An 18,404-nucleotide genomic window follows, 5' to 3' on the forward strand; every position below is an offset into this window, starting at 1 on the left:
AACGTCATCCAATGACCCTTCTCTCGATGGTGCGATGGTGCTGGACAAACAGTGTATCAAGGCTGAATTAACCCCAGAGACTCAATGGCCTATAGTACTAACATAAGTCAGTTATGGTACAGACAAGACATACCATTATCTGAATACTGAACCAACCGAGCCTCCGGTCAAGTACCTTGATCATCAAAGCAAATACAATGGCAAGTCTACCATTCCTCGTGATCAGATAGCTCAGCTAATCTCTCCCTACAGGGTGCATGTCACTCAACTCGAGCTCATCCTCACCCTACCACATTCCATCATCTTTATCCGACGACTTACGCTCGTCCTTCATATTCGTACTCGGCCGCTCGACCGTCAATCATGGTAGTAGATCAACCTGCAGTGACGATCAACAGTGTATCTCGAAGACGAAGGACAGGTAAAGTAGTGGTCAAAGCTGTTGAATGTACACCTTCTGGAAGGACTACTACGAGGACTAATGTAGAGTATGGGAGGAAGTCGAAGTCGAAATCCAAAGGAGTGGGATATAAGTATAGGAAATAGACGAGCATAGGTCAATCAGTTGAAGATGAACTGGTGTAACTGTGTGAGCATGGTTTTAGGTGTCAGCTGGTTTGGTCTATCAGTATGGATCGAATCTACTGTACATGCATTATCATTCTAACGAAATGTACTGATATCGAACACTTCTACATCCTGCGAATTCCCCTCTGAACTAAAGCGACTTATGAGTAGGCTAATACGAACAATGCAGTGCGATCTACGAGACAAAATGAAACACAACCACAACCAAAAGAGTATAAAGAAAACAGCCGATAAGGATCAATAATCTTTGAAACGATCAGCTAAACCTATAGAAGAAGAAAAGCCTTCTGTCAAAAGTCCAGATAAACAGTATTATGACATATTACAGAAATAGTCCTAAGCGATATGTTGCACTTCAGGTTTCGAACCATTACCCGAAATTTGTCTATCGATCTGATGTCCATTCTTGTGTTCATACGGTTGTTCAGATGTGACATGTTGTTGCGCAGAAGGTTTTTCAACTTGATAAGCTCTATATGCGAAGAAAAGCGACTAGAACCCCCATGACTAGATATCAGCTCATTCGCCTTTGCTGCTTTTACAAAGCTCAGACGGGAAGTAATTACTCACAGCTAAAGCGAATGGGATAACTGGCCATGGTGAAGCGACCATGAATTTGACGTAATTGTTCGCCCAGCTAATGGTAAAATCATCGAATTAGCCATTCGCTGATCACAGTACACTCTTACGATACCGACTCTTGAACATGAGAATATAACTTGAAATGAAGCGGGGAGGGAAGGATATCAGAGACTCACTAATCAAGATGTGTACCTTGGGCTTGCGCCTGAGCTCTGATAACAGACTCGGGTAACTTGGTACTGCCTATAAACGCTTCCACCGAAGTGGTCCCGTGTCTCCCTAGATAGGTCACTGCGATACCTGACGATATAAGCAGGAGGGTATTGAGAGCTAGCATTAATGGAGAGAGGAAGAAGATCCGTCGGATGAATTTGGTCATTGGGACTAAACGGAGGGAATGGATGAACAGAATCAAAGTGCCGACCTGTATAATGAAGAATAACCATCATTAGTATGTACTCTGATCTGACACGGACTACCAATCGCCTTCTTTTTCAAGCTCTACAAGGGTAAATAGAAGATGAACACTGGAAGGCACACTCACAGCGATCCCCCCTGCTCCTACGGACAGAGCGAACCCAGCAGCTGTCAAATCGTTAGTAGCGAGGATCAACGTGACTACGAATACCAAAGAAACCATCATCAGCTATATTGGCTTGTACAAATCTCTGACAACCGTATCGCATATCGATGGCCGATCAAGCAGAAACCAACTTACTACCTTGTGAAGCAGCTGCTCTAGATTGTTCCCCCACATTAGCGTTCCTCCGATGTAGGGAATTACCGCATGCTGCCAGACAGACCGTCGAGAGTATACAGGTGATCAGGTAGATCAACGAATCGATACCTGCTCGCATGATGATTGATCGGTGTTTGGGAGTACAGTCAGTTCTTCTTGAAGGGGATATGTGACGGGTGTATAGCAGTAGTACTATAGTAAATTAGTGGGAGTGGGGACGAGAGACGATACTACGTTAGTGGGGAATGATCAGTGCATATATATATGATACGATCTATTCCCGATTTATTAGGTCGATGTCTCATATCGATTCAGTTCTGGAGATACCAAGCCATGGCATAAGTCACTGTACCATCTAAAGTGTTGTAGGTTCCGGATCTTACAACAACCGAGAAGAAGCAAGTGAAGTAATTAACGTTACATCTCCTCCCTTCGGATTCTCCTTCTCCGCTGGGTTATTGTATGAACGAACGAGATATGTTCTGTCGAGAGTCAGCTGATGAGATGAAAATAAATGAATTGAAAATAGAAATTTCTTCTCTCGTACAACTCAAAATACCAGTACGATGGTAGTCTCGCGCCCGCCACTGAAGTAAGAAAGTCTCAGATCGAACGAATGATGGAGTCACCAGACCTCACCTCTTTTCACTTTTGCGGGAACAAGGTTGTTATTTGTAATGTTCTTCAAAAGCCGTATTTATCGGGAACCAAGAGCTAAAGTGAGATGAACATGCCAAGAAGCACATGTATGCTTTTTTCAGCAAGATTAGTCATTCCCATCTCGTCCCATTCAAATGATAATCGTCGGACTCGTGATCAAGGTGACAGACAGTTGGGTGCAGGTGATAAACCGGCTTTCCGAGTTATCCGGCAAGTCCATCTTTTTACAATTCTTCCATTCTCGTAAGTTGTAAGTTACCAAGTCACATACATACATTCGTATAGTACCAAACGAGGTGTAGTCACAATAGTGGATTCAAGACTTCGTCAAATGAGGAGTGCGGAATGAGAGGAGTGAGTTCAAAGGTTCATGCGCTGGGACTGGGAATGGTCCGGGGAATTATTATACTTGCTTCACCGACATCTTGAGTGTTTTCGATATTGTCTGGTCTCCCATTCATATCCAGCATCCGTCCTTGTAGAGCCGACCAGCTATGACTGAGTGGAGGTTTCAAGCACCTTGATACTCGCTAGTAAGCATGTGACTAGGGAGTCACCGGATGACTTATTCAGCTTTCATACCTTAGGGCCAACGGAACAAAGAGCAGGAGCTTACCTTGTTCATCTCTCTTTGACTACTCAATTGGGATATCAACTCTAGAGGAGTGACAATAAGATATCTACTGCTCAGTCTCCTCTACCACTTTATGAGAAAGATACCGAAATATATACATTTACCCACCTTCCATGTCTTCCCTACCATTCACTGCATGCTCATCCTCATCTATGGATTTGGTGACTTTTGCCATCTTCTTCTCTCTTTAATGGTCCATACTAAAGCTTCTCTCCCATTCCGCTTCTTCCATGTTATCCTTTAGAGCAGGAACAGGCGGTGACCTGAAATGGTCATCTAAGGCATTGGAGGGATGGTGTGAAAGGTTGTAAGGCGATTTGGATGTAAGGTATGATACGTGGGTTTCAAGCTCCATCAATCGATTATCCAATGATGATACTATTCACATATACCAGGTTCAAATACGTCAACAAAACTTGTCAATTTCTGCTGTACGGTAAGTGGACCTCGGTAAGCTCACTCAGTCTTATCTCTGACGATTTGATCATTCTTATCCACCTTCTTCTCCAAAATTCCCAACTTCTTGAAAACGTCATGCTGCTGCTGCTGCTCTTTCCCTTCTACTCCCAAAGTTGGCTTGATAATCTGACTACCATCGACATTCTCGTCAGCTTTAGACTTGTTTATGCTCAATGTAGTACGGCTCCTCGACTGGGAGATGCCATCGTAAGGGATGTAGAGAGAGGAGGAAAACCTGGTATCAGGTCTTCGGTCAGACCTATTGGCTGTTGTGGACGGTGCCAGAGGTCTTCGAGCTCTTGATGGGGTTGACCTTTTGATCCATAAGAAGGTATATTCTGATGATTCCCAAAATCGAGAGAGAATAAGTGTTCATCCGTCTACTTATTCCTCTGGTTCTTTATGCACGTACGCGATTTAGGTGGGTTTCAAGGGAAGTGGGAGGAAAGTAGAACATCGTTCAACATGATCATCAACCAGCACACACTGACACACAGCATAAAAGGAATTCATCGACCTCAGTCGCTGTGATCACATCCTATGCAGGAGCTTATACATTGACAGACCATAGATACATGATGTACATACTTACACATGCAAGCCCGGGATTAATCACGACATTCTTCAAAAGTCTACATAGTTTACCTATCGATTCCATTACTCATCTACAAAACCTCTAGCACAGCGATATTCTCTTTCTCTTCACTCGTCATACCGGATGACCCAACTTCCTGTCCCGCTCGACCACTTACTTTCCTCTTCTTACCAATCTTAGATACTGGATTTGGCAGTTTACCTCGAGATGTCCCCCCAGTGGATCTCGGATTGGCGAATGACGAAGTAGGATCGAAACCTCTGATTTCAGTGTCCATCATACTTTTGAGGAAGCTTTCGGGAACAGGTTGTTCCAGAAGTTCAGAAGGCATATCGAAGGTGTTCAACCATTTGAGGAAATCGATATCGAGTGGCGTATGCTTAATTCACAAGATCAGGTGTAGTCAGCTTTTCCTTTCTCTAGGTAGAATACCATACCACTTCAAATAGCGATCCTCTCACACAAGAGCAATGGCATACTTCATGATCTTCCTCCTCTTGATAGTTGACGTCAGCAACGTCAGCACCGTTCAGCTTGAACGCTTTGTACTTCTCCATCGTCTCTTTGGTGAATTGCTTGATACTATCCACGTTCAACTTCTCTTTCTTAGGTACATATTGACAATCAACCAATCCATCCCCCTTTTTCTTATCTGATCTCTTGACAACAAGATGTTTTTGGTATTTATCGTCCAATTCTTCAAGTTTCCTGATCACTTTACTGTCTTTATTTTTACTTCTCAAGTCCGCCAATCTTTTTTCAACTCTTTGAATCTCATCGACCAAATCTTCAAGGTGTATATCGTATTCGTGAATCCATTCTTGGATGATCCAGTTGGTGGGATATGGTCTGAAGTGAATCTTTGGTGGGGGAGTGATAAGAGGTAAGGTGTAAAGGGAGATTTTACGTTTGATAGTGGTAGGTAAGGAGACGAAGAGGATTTCCGAAGTACGCATGAGGTTTTGCTGGTGGACTCGGAGGAAGGTTGCTAGATGGGAGGAAGGAAAAAATCAAATTCAAGACAATAAGAGAGGGAAGGAAGAACGTAGACCGTTCAGGAAGTTTATCATTATTGATGGGAGAAGCATGTAAGTCCGATGTCACTCACATTGATACTCTCTAGCCAAGAGCATCACACAGAGGTCGTATGCGTTGCCATTGAGGAAATTACAAGCACAAGGCTGGTCGAGGGTGACGATGATCTCGTTGGGAAGAGTATCGGGATGAGGTTTAGTCATTTCAGGTTGATGATAGTATTAAATGAGTAAGTGGGAACTACGATGTATTGAGATGGGTCGACAAAAGAGATGAAAGAAAGAAGAGAAAGAAGAAATAGATGAGTATCGATTCTCAATCTTTATATATCTGTTATATTTCCTTTCCTTCTTACTTCCTTATGATCAGTCCAATAATCTAGTAATCTAATCGGTATATGATACGTTGATGGTACCTAGTCTGAAAGGTCCTTTGGTTGTCCTGTAAAACGCACAGATCGCCCTCCTCATCAGCGAGGAAGATTATACCGTCGGAGTACTTGGTCGGAGAAGGCAAGCCCAAAATATGTTCAAGGAGGTATGCAACCCGCCCTATCGCTGACGGACAAGGTCGACTCAAGAGCTACAGAAATGAGATGCGGATCGACAATAGACGGTGTTGGAACTTTGACGTATCTCGGATGGGGTTTTCCCTTCTTCCTTATGACTTCATGATCAGTATATGATGAACGATATCCTGATGGTACCTCGTTCGAGAGGGTCCTTTGGACGTACTGGACTAAGTACAGTTATTCAAGCTGACGAAGAACATTATGCGTCACAACATCGTTTTCCTCTTTCACTCATCCAGCAATCTTAGAGATATTGTACACTTGCCCTTCATATACCACCTTCTTCTTTCCGAGGCGAACAGCTCGTCTAACAAGTATATCTAACCCGTTGACCAACTTGATCTTGCCATTTCGATTGATCCCCAGTACTGACTTGCGTGTAGCTCCAGCTCTCTTTGACCTCTTTCGGCCGGTCGAAAGCGGTGCACTTGTATCACTGTGAGATCTTCTTTGTTGAGAGTTTGGAGTGGCAGAAGCCAAATTCCAAGGTAAAGCACTAGCGACAAAACCACTTGATTCTTCAACTTCATCTACTGGATCGCCGTTCCCGTCAGGTAGCGGGAAGGGCGACATGGAGCATCGTGAGGGTTGTCGGGGCGAGAGGGGGATAATGGGAGTCGCCTCTCCGGTGATAGAGAGATCCATGGAGAGTGATGGGAACGAAATACTCGGTGAAGTTTCGGAATACGGAGTACTGTCCTTTCCCACCTGTTCGGATGCCGCCTCCTCACTGGAAGTATCCGAGTCCGAGCAAGACAGTGTCTTCGAAGAAGCGCTGAGAGCTGAAGATTGACAGGAAGGTGAATATACAGAGGCAGATCCTCTAACGGTGAGAAGGTCCATCGAATCTTTTCCTTCCATTAAATCTTGATACTCCTTTAGTCCTAAAAACTGTCTTTTGGCGGGTTCGAAAACCTCTCCTGAGGGATCATCGGAGTACTTCCCAATGAGTTCGATCAAATCAGTGATTTGTAATGGCATTTGAAGGGCATACTTTCCAGGTAATCTAGCCCATTTGAATAATTGGTACTGGAATTCCAGATTTTTGACCAATTCCAAAAGATTGTACAAACCGACAATCTGCCATCCATCCTTGTAAACAATCTCGTTTACGGACAATTTGTACTTTTTATCGTCGATTACCACTAGAAAGCCGAGTATATTCCTACCGCCGGCTTTATGTGTCAGATTGGATATTGCATTTTGAGCCGCATAGCCTCTGTCCTATAAGTGCCAGCAACACATCCATCAGCATCCTGTGTGAGGGGATCTTGGTTGACCATTGTGTCGTGCACAGAGTCTTACTTTCAGCACGGTCCATAGGCCTCGAATACAAGCCTGATGTCTTCCTTCTTTGCAATGATTCAGCTGGTAACTCTTAGCGAAGACAACAAGTTTGTTGATCCCCAGTAGCGCTACCTGCTGGACGTTTAAGGCGAAGGTTGTGGCTGACTCCTCCATGACGAGATATTTATGTTCAATGAACGAGCCTGAGGTGTACAAAGGGGTCACGGTTACTTGGGCTGACTGCTGGAATTGCAGATAGAAGCAAAGAAGAGCGATTCAAAGGTAATATGATGATCTCGAAAAAATTCATGAGTAAAGGATCTCTTCAATCTAAGCGGTGAAATAAGGTTGACAATACTGGGGCTGACGACGATCACGACTCGCACATCTGTGTCACTCATTGTCCTATTCCTTTCACATAGTAAGTTGACTGATGGAGTACTCAAGGCGTGTGTAGACTTTAGGTTGGAACGTCTTCTCATATGCATACTCCTCTCAAAGAGTGATCCCTCGTCGTCGACATCACACAAAAATCCTCAGTAATGCTCCCTTCCGAGGCCTGCCAGTGATACGTGCAAAGCTTTGACTAACCTTCCTCGGATTCCTACACGTCATTAGTCGCTAATCCGGTATCAATCACCTCTATTCGCAATGCTCCACCAAGATCGAGACCATTTTCTGGCACCGTCCATCCCTGTGACTCATGCGCAAAGTATGAGACCGTTCTGCGCGGCCCGCCAAAACGCTTTGATCCTATCTCGGGGCTAGATCACTGTACTCTGCATTACCGAGTCGGATTAGCTGGAAGCTTGCGAGGGCTTCTGAAAATGATTCTTGACTCCTCATGCAGGAAACGAATCCATTTGTCAGATGTCGAAGTCCCGAAAGGTTCGACTAGAATTGGAATCGAGTTCGCCAGGCTCCAATTCGAAAGAATTGATTAGGAGATATTTCCATTTGCATTGGATTCGGATTACTGAAGAGGTGTGTACGGTAGGTTGGGGACGCCCAGCTTAACATTTTATGGTGACATGTCATACGAAGACAATCTATAAAGGTCTATTGGCGTGGTGTATTACAATCATAAATATTGCATACGTGTCCAAGTGTATATATCTCAGAGTCGACATTGCTTGATGGTGGTCGAGTTGGAATCGGGTCCAAAAGCCTCTTCAGGTTTCCAATCCTTCACAAATCCAAACCAAACTTGACATCTTTTGCCAATTGCTCGATTTACCTTGTATGCATGGGACATGAAGAGTAGTGTCGTCCATCAACATAATATCATACAACATATTGTACTCTACCATTTAGTCCACTAAATATACTGATATTCCCCAAGCCCTTCGAGACCAACACTGAGTAAGCATTACAATGAGATACCACTTCACCTATGCCCTTCCACTAGCTAAAACACCAGCCATCTCCCCATTCTCCTTCTCCAACTTCACAGTCTTCTCAACCGATTTCTGCATTTTATCCAATAACCACCTCGCCCTATCTCTCACTGCGGAGTGTCCACCTAATCCTAACCAATTACTCTCTACACCCAGAGCTTGCGATCCACCTTCTGTCGTTATTCCTTTCAAGGTATTCAACTCAGTCTCGTACGTCTTGATGTCGTTCTCCGCTTTGGCAATTAGAGTAAGATTGTATTCAATTTGGTTGGATGCTTTGAATACTGGGTCTACAACCACACGCGAACCGATCAATTAGCTTCCACCATAAACTGTCTGGAAGGATATTTGATTACTGCCGATGTACTTACCATTCACTAACGCCTCAAATGCATATCTGAAAACGGGTTTACCCGGTCTGACCTTGGAGGCTCTTCCATCCACGTACGAGACGGATACCAGTTCATGCTCCTCAAGCGCTTTCAGAGCTTGTTCGTTACCTTTGAATGGGAAGTCCTGGAGTAAGTTGGCATATGAGATCTGCAAAAAAGTGGATTCATATGTTAGCGTTTTGATTTTAACTTTTGTTTGATGAATTCCGAAGCTGATGTCATAACAAGGGTATTCGATGAAAAGCTCACCTCTCCTTTACTCGCCAGCTCCTTTACCACTTTCCAAGCCTGAGACCGGTTCCACGGTAAGCCCTTAGCATCTTCCGAATCATCTCCAAACGCTGCCTTTCTCAGTTCGATCGTATTCCTCAATATTATATCATCAACAGCATCCTTGATGGTCGTTCCATTTCGTACTTTATAAACCAAAGTTTCAAGATCTACCATTCTTCCACCAAGTTTCGAGATTTGGTTGGAATCCTCTATCGAAAGCTCGAATATTCGTCCATTATTCTGACTGTCACCGTTCTGTTGAGTACTTGTAATTGTAGAGGAAGAAGAGGAGATCGATTTCAATTTACTTCGTACATAAGCCAAAGCATTACTTTCATCCGCATCTGCCAATCCAATATTGTTCAGTGGCTTCGATGGTAATGCTTTGGTCAAAGCTTTCGTAGCGGTAGCACCTTCTGTGACTATGATGACATGAGCCACTTTGTTCTCTACCAGACTCGCTCCCCATTCAGCTAAGACGTTCCATAAATCTCCCTTGGCAGTCTTCTGAGCGAAATTCTTTAGTACGACGATAGGCAAAGACTTGATCTCTTCAGTTTCAGCATCTAGGTCGGCGTTGGCAGCTGCTTGAGCCGCTTTGGCAGCTATTTCTTCGGGAGAGGAAGTTTTAGGTAGAGGTAATGAAGCTGATGTAGGTGGGACTGCCTCCCCCTTGATAGGCGCGATATCATCCATCAATGGTGGTGGGGCAGCGTCAAGATCGTTCTCCAAATATGGTTCATCTCCTACACCCAGTTCCGACATCACTCCATTACCAGCAATACAGTCTAATCGTCCATCATGCCATCCACCCCGGGAAATCAATCTTCGTTGTCGTTCTCTCTCGATCGCGATCGCGGCATCGTCTTTCAAATGTTGAGCTTCCTGTTGGTGTTCCTGCTGAGCATGAGTCGAGACGTCTTTCAAGGCCCCACCGACAATCTCAAGGATTTGTCGCAGCTGTTGGTCGACCGGGGTAGAGAAACCAGCCTTTTGACCTATCAGACCTACTGCTGCCAGATCTATGAGACCGCTGACAGACGACATGAATGAGAAGACGGGGTAGTAGCCTGATCCACGCCGATGGACAAAAATCGTTAGTCTACATGGTCGATATAGAAGGGCAGGAGACAACATACCTGTTTGATCGGCCAAAGCATCGAGCAAGCCTTTATCGTTCTTAGCTTTCGCGATCTCCGCACAGTCAATGACCATAGCAGGTCTGAATGATACACTCAATCAGCACCTCTTACCGACTGGCTTCGGGCAGGTCATGTTGACTCACTTGGCTTGTTGTTTCAACACTCTACTGACCAAGCTGACTTTCCCACTACCAGGTGGTCCAGTGATGGTGATAAACGTGTTCGGATATTCAGACAACCATCTTTCGACGTCTTTCTCCGCTTCCACACGATCCTGCCATGCATCCTTGCCTATAGCTTCTTCTGATTCACCGGCGGACGCAGAGGACGAACTGAGGAAACCGAAGGAGGTAGGGAGGACGAATTTCTGTCGCAGAGCTAGGCGTATGGTTAAAATCAGCACACGGGATTTGAGGGGGCAGCTCTCCTCGTGGCCACGATAACGGTTATCGAAAGATTCCGACTCACCCTTGATCAACGAGTACTGTTCAATATCCCACACCCCCTCAAGCTTCGATCTAACGAAGAACGCTCTGATAGGATCGAAGAACTTTAATCGTAAATATCAACATCAGCTATTTTACTTACCTATAGGGCGAGGGCGACAGACAATCCGACGAGATGGCTCACAGTGTAACTCAAAGTACCGATCAAGAAAGCCAAAACGGGTAATGCCAATCTGGGGTGTGCAGATATCCAATCCCTTATAGCGTGAGCTTTCAGTGGTCGTTCGTAGTATATCCTCAGTCTACTCTTCGGTATAGTCGACGATGATGCGGATCCGGATGACTTGAGAGTGAAGTCTGCTGTATTCGTAGGTGTTGAGAACCCATGTAACTGTAAATTCAGATTTAGCATTTGAGAATTGTGCGTGACGTGGAGAGAGCTCACACAATTGATTGCTATTGCCGCTGGAGATAACCTTGAGTAAGTCACCGTAGCATATCGTAATGAACCAGCTGGGACAGGTGAAGGAGGTTGAATGTCTGCGATTCTACCGTATGGCTGGAAGAGAAGAAAGCGTAAACATGCTAGGATATTAGGGGTGTAGACACCTCGCAAGCTTACTCTGAATAACGTATATAACATCTCCTGAGACACATCTGGTCCATCGAATTCTACTCTAAGTCTGCCAGTAGGGAACCGGTTCATATCCTATCATGGTTCTTATCATTAGCATCCGCATGGGCTGATGTAGCAGATACGAGCAGACTCACCTCGGTCCACTGTCTACCTTTGACAATCCATACCCTCTCAGCACCTGTACTAACCTCTATACCCTTTTTTTCAACCTCATCACCTTTCTTCAGTACACCTTGCTCAGAGCCAGTAGAATATAATGAATGTCCAGGAACAGCCGTAGTGTTATTAACCAAATTTAATTTCTTGTTAGAGTACCAATCACCTAACCAATTTGGCCATCCACCTAACTTCTTCGCTTTATCGTTCAAAGCTTCTATGAATAGCTTGCCGGGTGTTACTGTGATTGGAGAAGAAGGGGTCGTCGTGGAAGTGAGTTGACTTCCTATCATATCCTTTATCTCTCCTTCTACCTCTTCTTTCTTCTGCGATGGAGAAGGTTCTGATGGAGGGATATAGGAGAAATGTAAGAATACACCACCATCTTTCCTAGATACTTCTAAACTCTCCAGCTTGAATTCGTACAGATCGATCTCACGGGTGATATCGTATATTCTCTCCAGCAGACTTTCTTCTCTCAGTATTGATGCCCATGTTGGACGTAAGTCCCAGTAAGTCAGTTTCAACGGTAAGACATTTGAGATATAGAATGAAGCTGAGTGTCTAGGTTGTGGTATGTCAGAGGAGGTGGGTGAGATAGGGCTGATGGGTGGGATAGTCGAGTTGGCTCGGATGGTGATGGGATATAGCGTCTGACGCGGGAGAAGTGATGGGAAGCGGTTTGGAAGTTGTTTGACGGTCGATGTCCGTATCGACGGCCTCAAGGGCAATGTTCTAGGCCTGATCATTGTGCACCAGAGCTGAGCTACTGCTAAGATGGTGATGGACGTGTAAGAGTTGTCATCAAACTGGAGAAGAAGAAGAGAAAATAGAGTAAATGTTGTACTACCATCGCTGGTAATGTTGATCTGGTTGCTAGCCGAACCCATTACGTCATGATCATACTTGGTCACATCGTCTCTACGGAATTTGCATCGGGTATCTCTTGATTCACCCATGTTTACTGTTCTCACCGCGATCCAACGTAACATACAAGCCATCCGAACAGGGCAAACAGACTGATAGCACACCATTTTTGATAGGTTTGTGGGTGTTTGTGGGTGTTTGTGGGTGCTTGATACCTGTATCAAAGTATCTCATAAGGCGCGACCGACCGATTCACAGACTTCGAGACTGTCCTTGTTCACCTCGGTGCGATATCTTCGGTACATCGATCTGCTAAGCAGTATACAAAGCTTTCGATCTTGAGAGGATCCTAACGAGAGGTGATTCAGTATATGAATTAGGATATGCAATGGCATCGATTGTGGTACCACTTTACTGGAAGTAGACGTGGCAGGTTTAGGTGGTAACGGGTATGCCAATGTCGATATTGGGACGGTTTCAAGCTTGGGCCGATACGGATGATAGTCATTTCGACGACGTTCTGATGAATTATGGAAGGAGGTGTAGATACGTGAATGCTGATGCTGTCGAAAAGAGCTCTGGCGCTGGTGACGCTGTGCTCGAAAAGAAGGACCAGAGGGTTGATGCTTGTGACAGGAATGAAGATTAAAAGTCAAGTAAGCGTTGGACCATATGAGAGATCACCTGGGATCTGACCTACCGACTGCCTGTGAAAAGGTTGTCCTGTGTGAACATCTTGATGAATGTTGCCCCGGAGAGTCCAGCCCAAAGAAAGAGCATTCCGTTGAAACATGAATTGCAAGTACTGATTGGTTTGATATAGCTGGTGAATCATTTGCTGATAATCCCTTTCTCCCCCTGAAGTCGACTGAGGAGAATTGGAAACGGGTCGCAAGGATCTCTGAGGGTTCATCGTCCAAGACATTCGGGAATGTGCAGAGGGGATTCAAGTCATTAGGTATCTAAGTCGAAGAAAGAAACAGGGAGAGAGAAGAAAATGTTGACAAGAAATACAATGCAGTCCGCATTTTCGACTGGTCAGTGATACCTATCAAGAAACGAGACTGGGTCCATGCATTCTGGATGATTGACGATTAACGCTTCCATACACTCGATGTTCATACTACGTAGGGTTGCAGTGAGGTTGGCGGTGTGGCAAGCACTTGATCCTTCTCCCTTGTTTACCATTTCCAACTGATTACTCAGCACACGCACCATCATTGTGCTTGGGAGTAGTATAAAGATGATCTTCGAGCTCGTGGCTAGCCGCTCGTCGAGAAATCTCGGAGTTACAATAATGAAACTTCTGAGAGACAGAGACTGTAGAATATCGGTTTTGAGAACACCATAGGCATTTGAAACTTTACTTCAATTAATTGATCCTATGCTGTTCTCCGAAAGCCGATCTTTCGCCAATTGAGGAACGCATACGACTTACATGCGTCGTCCGTGTATGATCGTCACATCTTTCGAGGAAGGATAAATGTACAAACATGCATGATATGATATATATTTGTACATAGAGCTGATTTATGGTGTGACAAAGACGCATCGAGTTGGATTACTAGCATAAAATCTTCTATTTGTATTCACGTACAATCAGCTCAGAGAAGCGCTATAATAGCGCTCTTTTCATAAGCTGAACTTTGCTAAATCGATTTCATCGGAATATCTGAAGTATGATGTTCATGGATTTGGCTCAATGGAGGACAACGCCTCTTCGTAAGCGAACTTATCTCTATCTGGAGTACGAACACGATGAATCGAATCCAACACCGACAATATCGGTAGATCTGCATTTTCCTCCTTCACCTAGAGAGTTTTGTGGATTAACGTAAGACAAAAAAAGAAGGGTTATATACCTCTATAGATGGCTGTTGGGTTTATTCGGTACAGTCGTTTTGTTCGTGCCTATTACGTTATCGCGATGAGATCGTCTTGAGCAGGTGGACCATGTCCGTTGTTGTTGGTGCGTCCTCACGTCGATGGTCGATAGCCGTTTGCACCTGGTGCATGGTGTTCGCAACGTACACCTATTTGTGAAGCGATGGTGTAAGGAAACCGGGGAAGAAATCGCCAAACAGCTCGACACGAGCGGGTCGATTGGGTGAGGATACAACAGGAAGAGTTCGAGTGCCGTGTATACCCGAGCCGCCAGGCAAGGCCAAAGTTTGCCTATACTAGACGGTTGTATCGGCCTCCTATCGTCTGCATGCAAGTCAAAGACTAAAAACAAAATCAACAACATTTGCTCAAAACGAAGACCGGACCGGTAATATGGCGTTGGATTAATAAAAGACGGAAGTCTCAGGTTCACACGTTGAATATGGCAAATTATATCTCCGATCCGTAGCTTCCTTTTCGTTGCGCACGAGCAGCATCAGGTGGGAAACTTTATTTTGCTCTGCTTGAGACGCGATGTTTGGTTTTGTTTACGTTCTGGTACACATGTTCAAGCACACGGACATACTAGTAGACAAAGTGTCGGATGCTTATCCACTCGAGTGAAGCATGCAAACTATGGTAAAGACGCTCGCAGTGCTGGACCTGTCCTGGGTCCTTGTTTCACCTCGGAGTAACAACCTTATCTTTACCGATTCCCACCGTCTGTCCTCCTTTTCCAGCAAACTTTTCTTTTCAGGTAATAATCGGACAATTTGTTGGTTGTTGGTTGATATTTTTTCATTTACAGGTGCTCAGAACTTCCCAGTTTTCCATGTCTCGTTCCTGAATTGTATGACAGAGAAATAGCTGAAAAGGTTAATTCTTCAAGACGTCTCTTCCTCAGAGACATATGGTATATTTCTATTGTTTATCAACTAGATTTAACCGTGCTTAGCGTTGCTGGTTTGATGCCCGTGAGAGATTCGCAGGAATCCGGCTAAGAATCTCCGACCAGCAGCAAAAGCAAAAACAATCCTTGTAATATACCGAACAGGTAAATGCTACGAGTCCCCTGTCCTGTCCTATCCGATGAGTACACGAAAATCGATTGTAACATAAAGCGGGAGATCGACTCCAGGTATCTAGGTATATACGAGTATGTATTGTGAGATTGCATAATCCATCCCAGGCTAACAGTAGCCATGGTGGAATGTGAATGAGTTTTTTAGTGGGTTCATTATTCTTTTGGCGTCTCTCGTAATACCCATCAAGCGTTTGTTTGTTGTTTACCTCTTGTAGTATGTATGTACAAGAGCCAAGCCAAGATAGGACTTATCAGGTAGTTTTCGTACGTATTCAGATATATATCAAAGAGTACCCCTTTTGATCCTCTACATACCTACACACACATACTTGTTCTATAGCATTTTTCTCTATCTTTCTTCATACATGCTTTTGACCACACCCCCTAATTCAGCTTCGATTCACATGCTCAAAGCGGTGCAACAAAACATTAATCATCTCTCGAGTGAAGCCTGAATAGAAACTCATCTCCGACCTAGCCGAAGCACCTGAGTCTCACTTTTTACCCTCAACCCAACGACGCTAGTCTGACATACTCGACATTTTTCTGCGTCATCATCTGTCACAATACTCTCTTAGCTCTTCGTGCAAACTACGTCTGCAATCTTCGGCCATCAACCTGCATAGCATTGGATAGCATTGCATGTGGATGTGGGTGACATAACGGGTGCCTTTTCCCAACCGTTACAGTTCACAGATACTTATTTCTTTGATTCCGTCATAAACAACCATAACTAGACTGTATCCCTTGGAAAGAAGGAAAGGAACAAAGGAACCATCTACCATCAATAACCATCAACCATCGACCATCGACCATCATACATCATACTCGATCCTTCTGCGCATTGACCCATTCCTTTGACGCCCCGCACTGGTCCATCCGATTTTTTTTCGCTTCCAACCAACGCTTGGACCACCACACACAAAAACACACACACTTTCACCGGATCGACGTATCGCATCGATCTCAGCACAATGAACGGATCAACTTGCTCTTCATCCTCATCCTCATCGTCAACATCATCCTCATCATTCGCAGCATTGGGATTCACAGACTTCCCGACCAGCTCTAGCTCATCTTCGTCTTCTTCATCAGCCGTAGCGGAGAAACTCTCTGCAGGAGCTACAATCTCCTTACCATCTTCATCTTACTCTCAATCACCCCGAAGAGCATTCTCCTTACCTTCCAAAATCAAATTGCCATTCACATCTTCACCCATCACTTCACCTAACATCAACATCGGTTTAGGCTTGGGATCACCCATGATCCCACTTCATTCGCCCACGCGGTCAACCGCCAGGAGGTTCTCGTATAATATGAAATCGCGTATATCCCATTACTCCCTTCCTCTCACTGTCGGTGGACTCTTCACTTTGGCGTTGTTCATCTTTGTCTCACTGAATGGATCAAGCGAAGTCAGGCGATTCAACTCTTCTAGTCGATTACAGTTGTATGGTCGATCTAGATTTTCAGAGGAGGAGCATCAATTGAAAATGGCCCATCCATTACACCGACCAGATGAAGAACCCGATAATGGAATATCCCTCTTGGTCAATGAAGAAGAGTTGATAGCGGAAGATGATTTGTTTTGGGATTCATACAAGGATCCAGAACCTTTATCATACGAAGAACAAAAGGAACAAGAAGAGATGAAAGCCCATCAAGCGGATGTACAAAAACAGGATAAACTACAATCGTTACGTGCTCTCATATGGTGGTTGGCTGAAGGAGGTATATTACCAAACGATTGGGAAGTACCTACCAAGCAGTACCTTAAGAAGATTGGTGGAAGAGGTATGGAGAGATTGTTGGAAGATATTGATTCGGGTGAAGAAGGGGATGAGATATTTGATAATGGTTGGGCAGAATTTGCCAATAGGAGATACAGAGTGGTCATCTTTTCCAAGGTGAGTGTTGTGTGTGAAACCAACGATGTGATGCACGATTGATGCTGATGATACCAATTGCTCTAGACCCACTGCCCATACTCCAAGAAAGCTAAATCGATCTTTGGCGAATACCACATCTCACCCGCACCATTCATCATTGAACTGGATCAACGATGTGAGTGAACATCCTTTGAGACTGTAAGCATAAATGTATGAACTGGTTTGACTGATTCTTCTTTGCTGTTTTCTTTGCACTTTTAGCCGATATGGACCAGATCCAAACTCTCTTACAGAGAATAACAGGTCGACGAACCGTACCAAACATCTTATTGGATTTCGCTTCTATCGGAGGATCAGACGATGTCACCTTGTTACATTCCGAAGGTGGTTTACAAAGAACTCTAGAAGATATGGAAGTACTTCCTTTCTCTAGAAGGAGGAAACCTGTTCTCCCACCACCACAACCGCCTGTACCGATCGTCGAAGAACCTGTTTTACCGGTTGATCAGGCCGTGGTCAAACGAGAAGATGTACCTGTTGTGGGTAATAACGAACTCAAAAGGGCTCCTTTGGTTTCTGAACAGGAAGAACAGGAAGAGGAAGAACAATCTGAAGAGGAATCGGAATCGGGATCGGAATCAGAAACTTTGTTCACTCCTCCATCGAGCGATACGGAGGAAGAGGATGAAGTTATTGTCAAGAGGGAAGAAGACAAACCTGTCGAACCTAAATTTATCGATTTGAATAATCGAAATACAATTAGAGACTTGAACTTACCCCAACTACCAAAAAGGCAAACCAACGCCGAGAGATTCATAAATAAACGTAGGGATGCTCCGGGTACGGGTACATTGGGGTTGACCTCTAGGGATGAAAGAGGTAGCTGGAAGGAAGGTAGTGGTTTGTTGATTTAATTCTGATTTTTGAGTTTATACTTTATTTTGGGTTCATCGTTTGTTATTATTGATTCTGGACATGTTTTTTCGGTTTTTACTCTCTTATATACCACATGATTGTTCATATCTACCGCTACAATTTGTCAAGCAATACACGTCTTACATAGTCAATTGCATTTCACTTTCCATAT

General features: G+C 44.4%; 6 protein-coding genes across 6 annotated transcripts; 2 read left to right on the plus strand and 4 right to left on the minus strand.

Moving 5' to 3' along the window:
• Positions 1 to 11: 11 nt before the first annotated feature.
• Positions 12 to 546, plus strand: L199_007927 (uncharacterized protein; the record flags this gene model as incomplete). The annotated part of the gene is made up of 2 exons (XM_064893613.1): positions 12 to 29; positions 253 to 546. The coding sequence occupies 2 exons, from the start codon at positions 12 to 14 to the stop codon at positions 544 to 546; spliced, it is 312 nt and encodes a 103-aa protein (XP_064749685.1).
• A 378-nt stretch (positions 547 to 924) lies between these two features.
• On the minus strand, positions 925 to 2,027 carry L199_007928 (uncharacterized protein; the record flags this gene model as incomplete). Its single annotated transcript, XM_064893614.1, has 5 exons — positions 925 to 1,080; positions 1,159 to 1,225; positions 1,347 to 1,594; positions 1,715 to 1,788; positions 1,889 to 2,027. 5 exons carry the CDS (start codon positions 2,025 to 2,027, stop codon positions 925 to 927), a joined length of 684 nt encoding a protein of 227 aa, XP_064749686.1.
• A 2,300-nt stretch (positions 2,028 to 4,327) lies between these two features.
• On the minus strand, positions 4,328 to 5,495 carry L199_007929 (uncharacterized protein; the record flags this gene model as incomplete). Its single annotated transcript, XM_064893615.1, has 3 exons — positions 4,328 to 4,636; positions 4,737 to 5,245; positions 5,366 to 5,495. The coding sequence occupies 3 exons, from the start codon at positions 5,493 to 5,495 to the stop codon at positions 4,328 to 4,330; spliced, it is 948 nt and encodes a 315-aa protein (XP_064749687.1).
• A 599-nt stretch (positions 5,496 to 6,094) lies between these two features.
• On the minus strand, positions 6,095 to 7,324 carry L199_007930 (uncharacterized protein; the record flags this gene model as incomplete). Its single annotated transcript, XM_064893616.1, has 2 exons — positions 6,095 to 7,087; positions 7,169 to 7,324. The coding sequence occupies 2 exons, from the start codon at positions 7,322 to 7,324 to the stop codon at positions 6,095 to 6,097; spliced, it is 1,149 nt and encodes a 382-aa protein (XP_064749688.1).
• A 1,217-nt stretch (positions 7,325 to 8,541) lies between these two features.
• Positions 8,542 to 12,342, minus strand: L199_007931 (uncharacterized protein; the record flags this gene model as incomplete). Its single annotated transcript, XM_064893617.1, has 11 exons — positions 8,542 to 8,837; positions 8,919 to 9,087; positions 9,189 to 9,421; positions 9,479 to 10,282; positions 10,352 to 10,434; positions 10,498 to 10,732; positions 10,823 to 10,904; positions 10,985 to 11,191; positions 11,246 to 11,359; positions 11,423 to 11,509; positions 11,572 to 12,342. The coding sequence occupies 11 exons, from the start codon at positions 12,340 to 12,342 to the stop codon at positions 8,542 to 8,544; spliced, it is 3,081 nt and encodes a 1,026-aa protein (XP_064749689.1).
• Positions 12,343 to 16,402: 4,060 nt separating this feature from the next.
• L199_007932 (glutaredoxin) lies at positions 16,403 to 18,231 on the plus strand (the record flags this gene model as incomplete). Its single annotated transcript, XM_064893618.1, has 3 exons — positions 16,403 to 17,335; positions 17,402 to 17,492; positions 17,579 to 18,231. 3 exons carry the CDS (start codon positions 16,403 to 16,405, stop codon positions 18,229 to 18,231), a joined length of 1,677 nt encoding a protein of 558 aa, XP_064749690.1.
• Between the last annotated feature and the right edge of the window lie 173 nt (positions 18,232 to 18,404).

Source organism: Kwoniella botswanensis, chromosome 3 (genome assembly GCF_036426115.1).
Source record: "Kwoniella botswanensis chromosome 3, complete sequence".
NCBI lineage: Eukaryota > Fungi > Basidiomycota > Tremellomycetes > Tremellales > Cryptococcaceae > Kwoniella > Kwoniella botswanensis.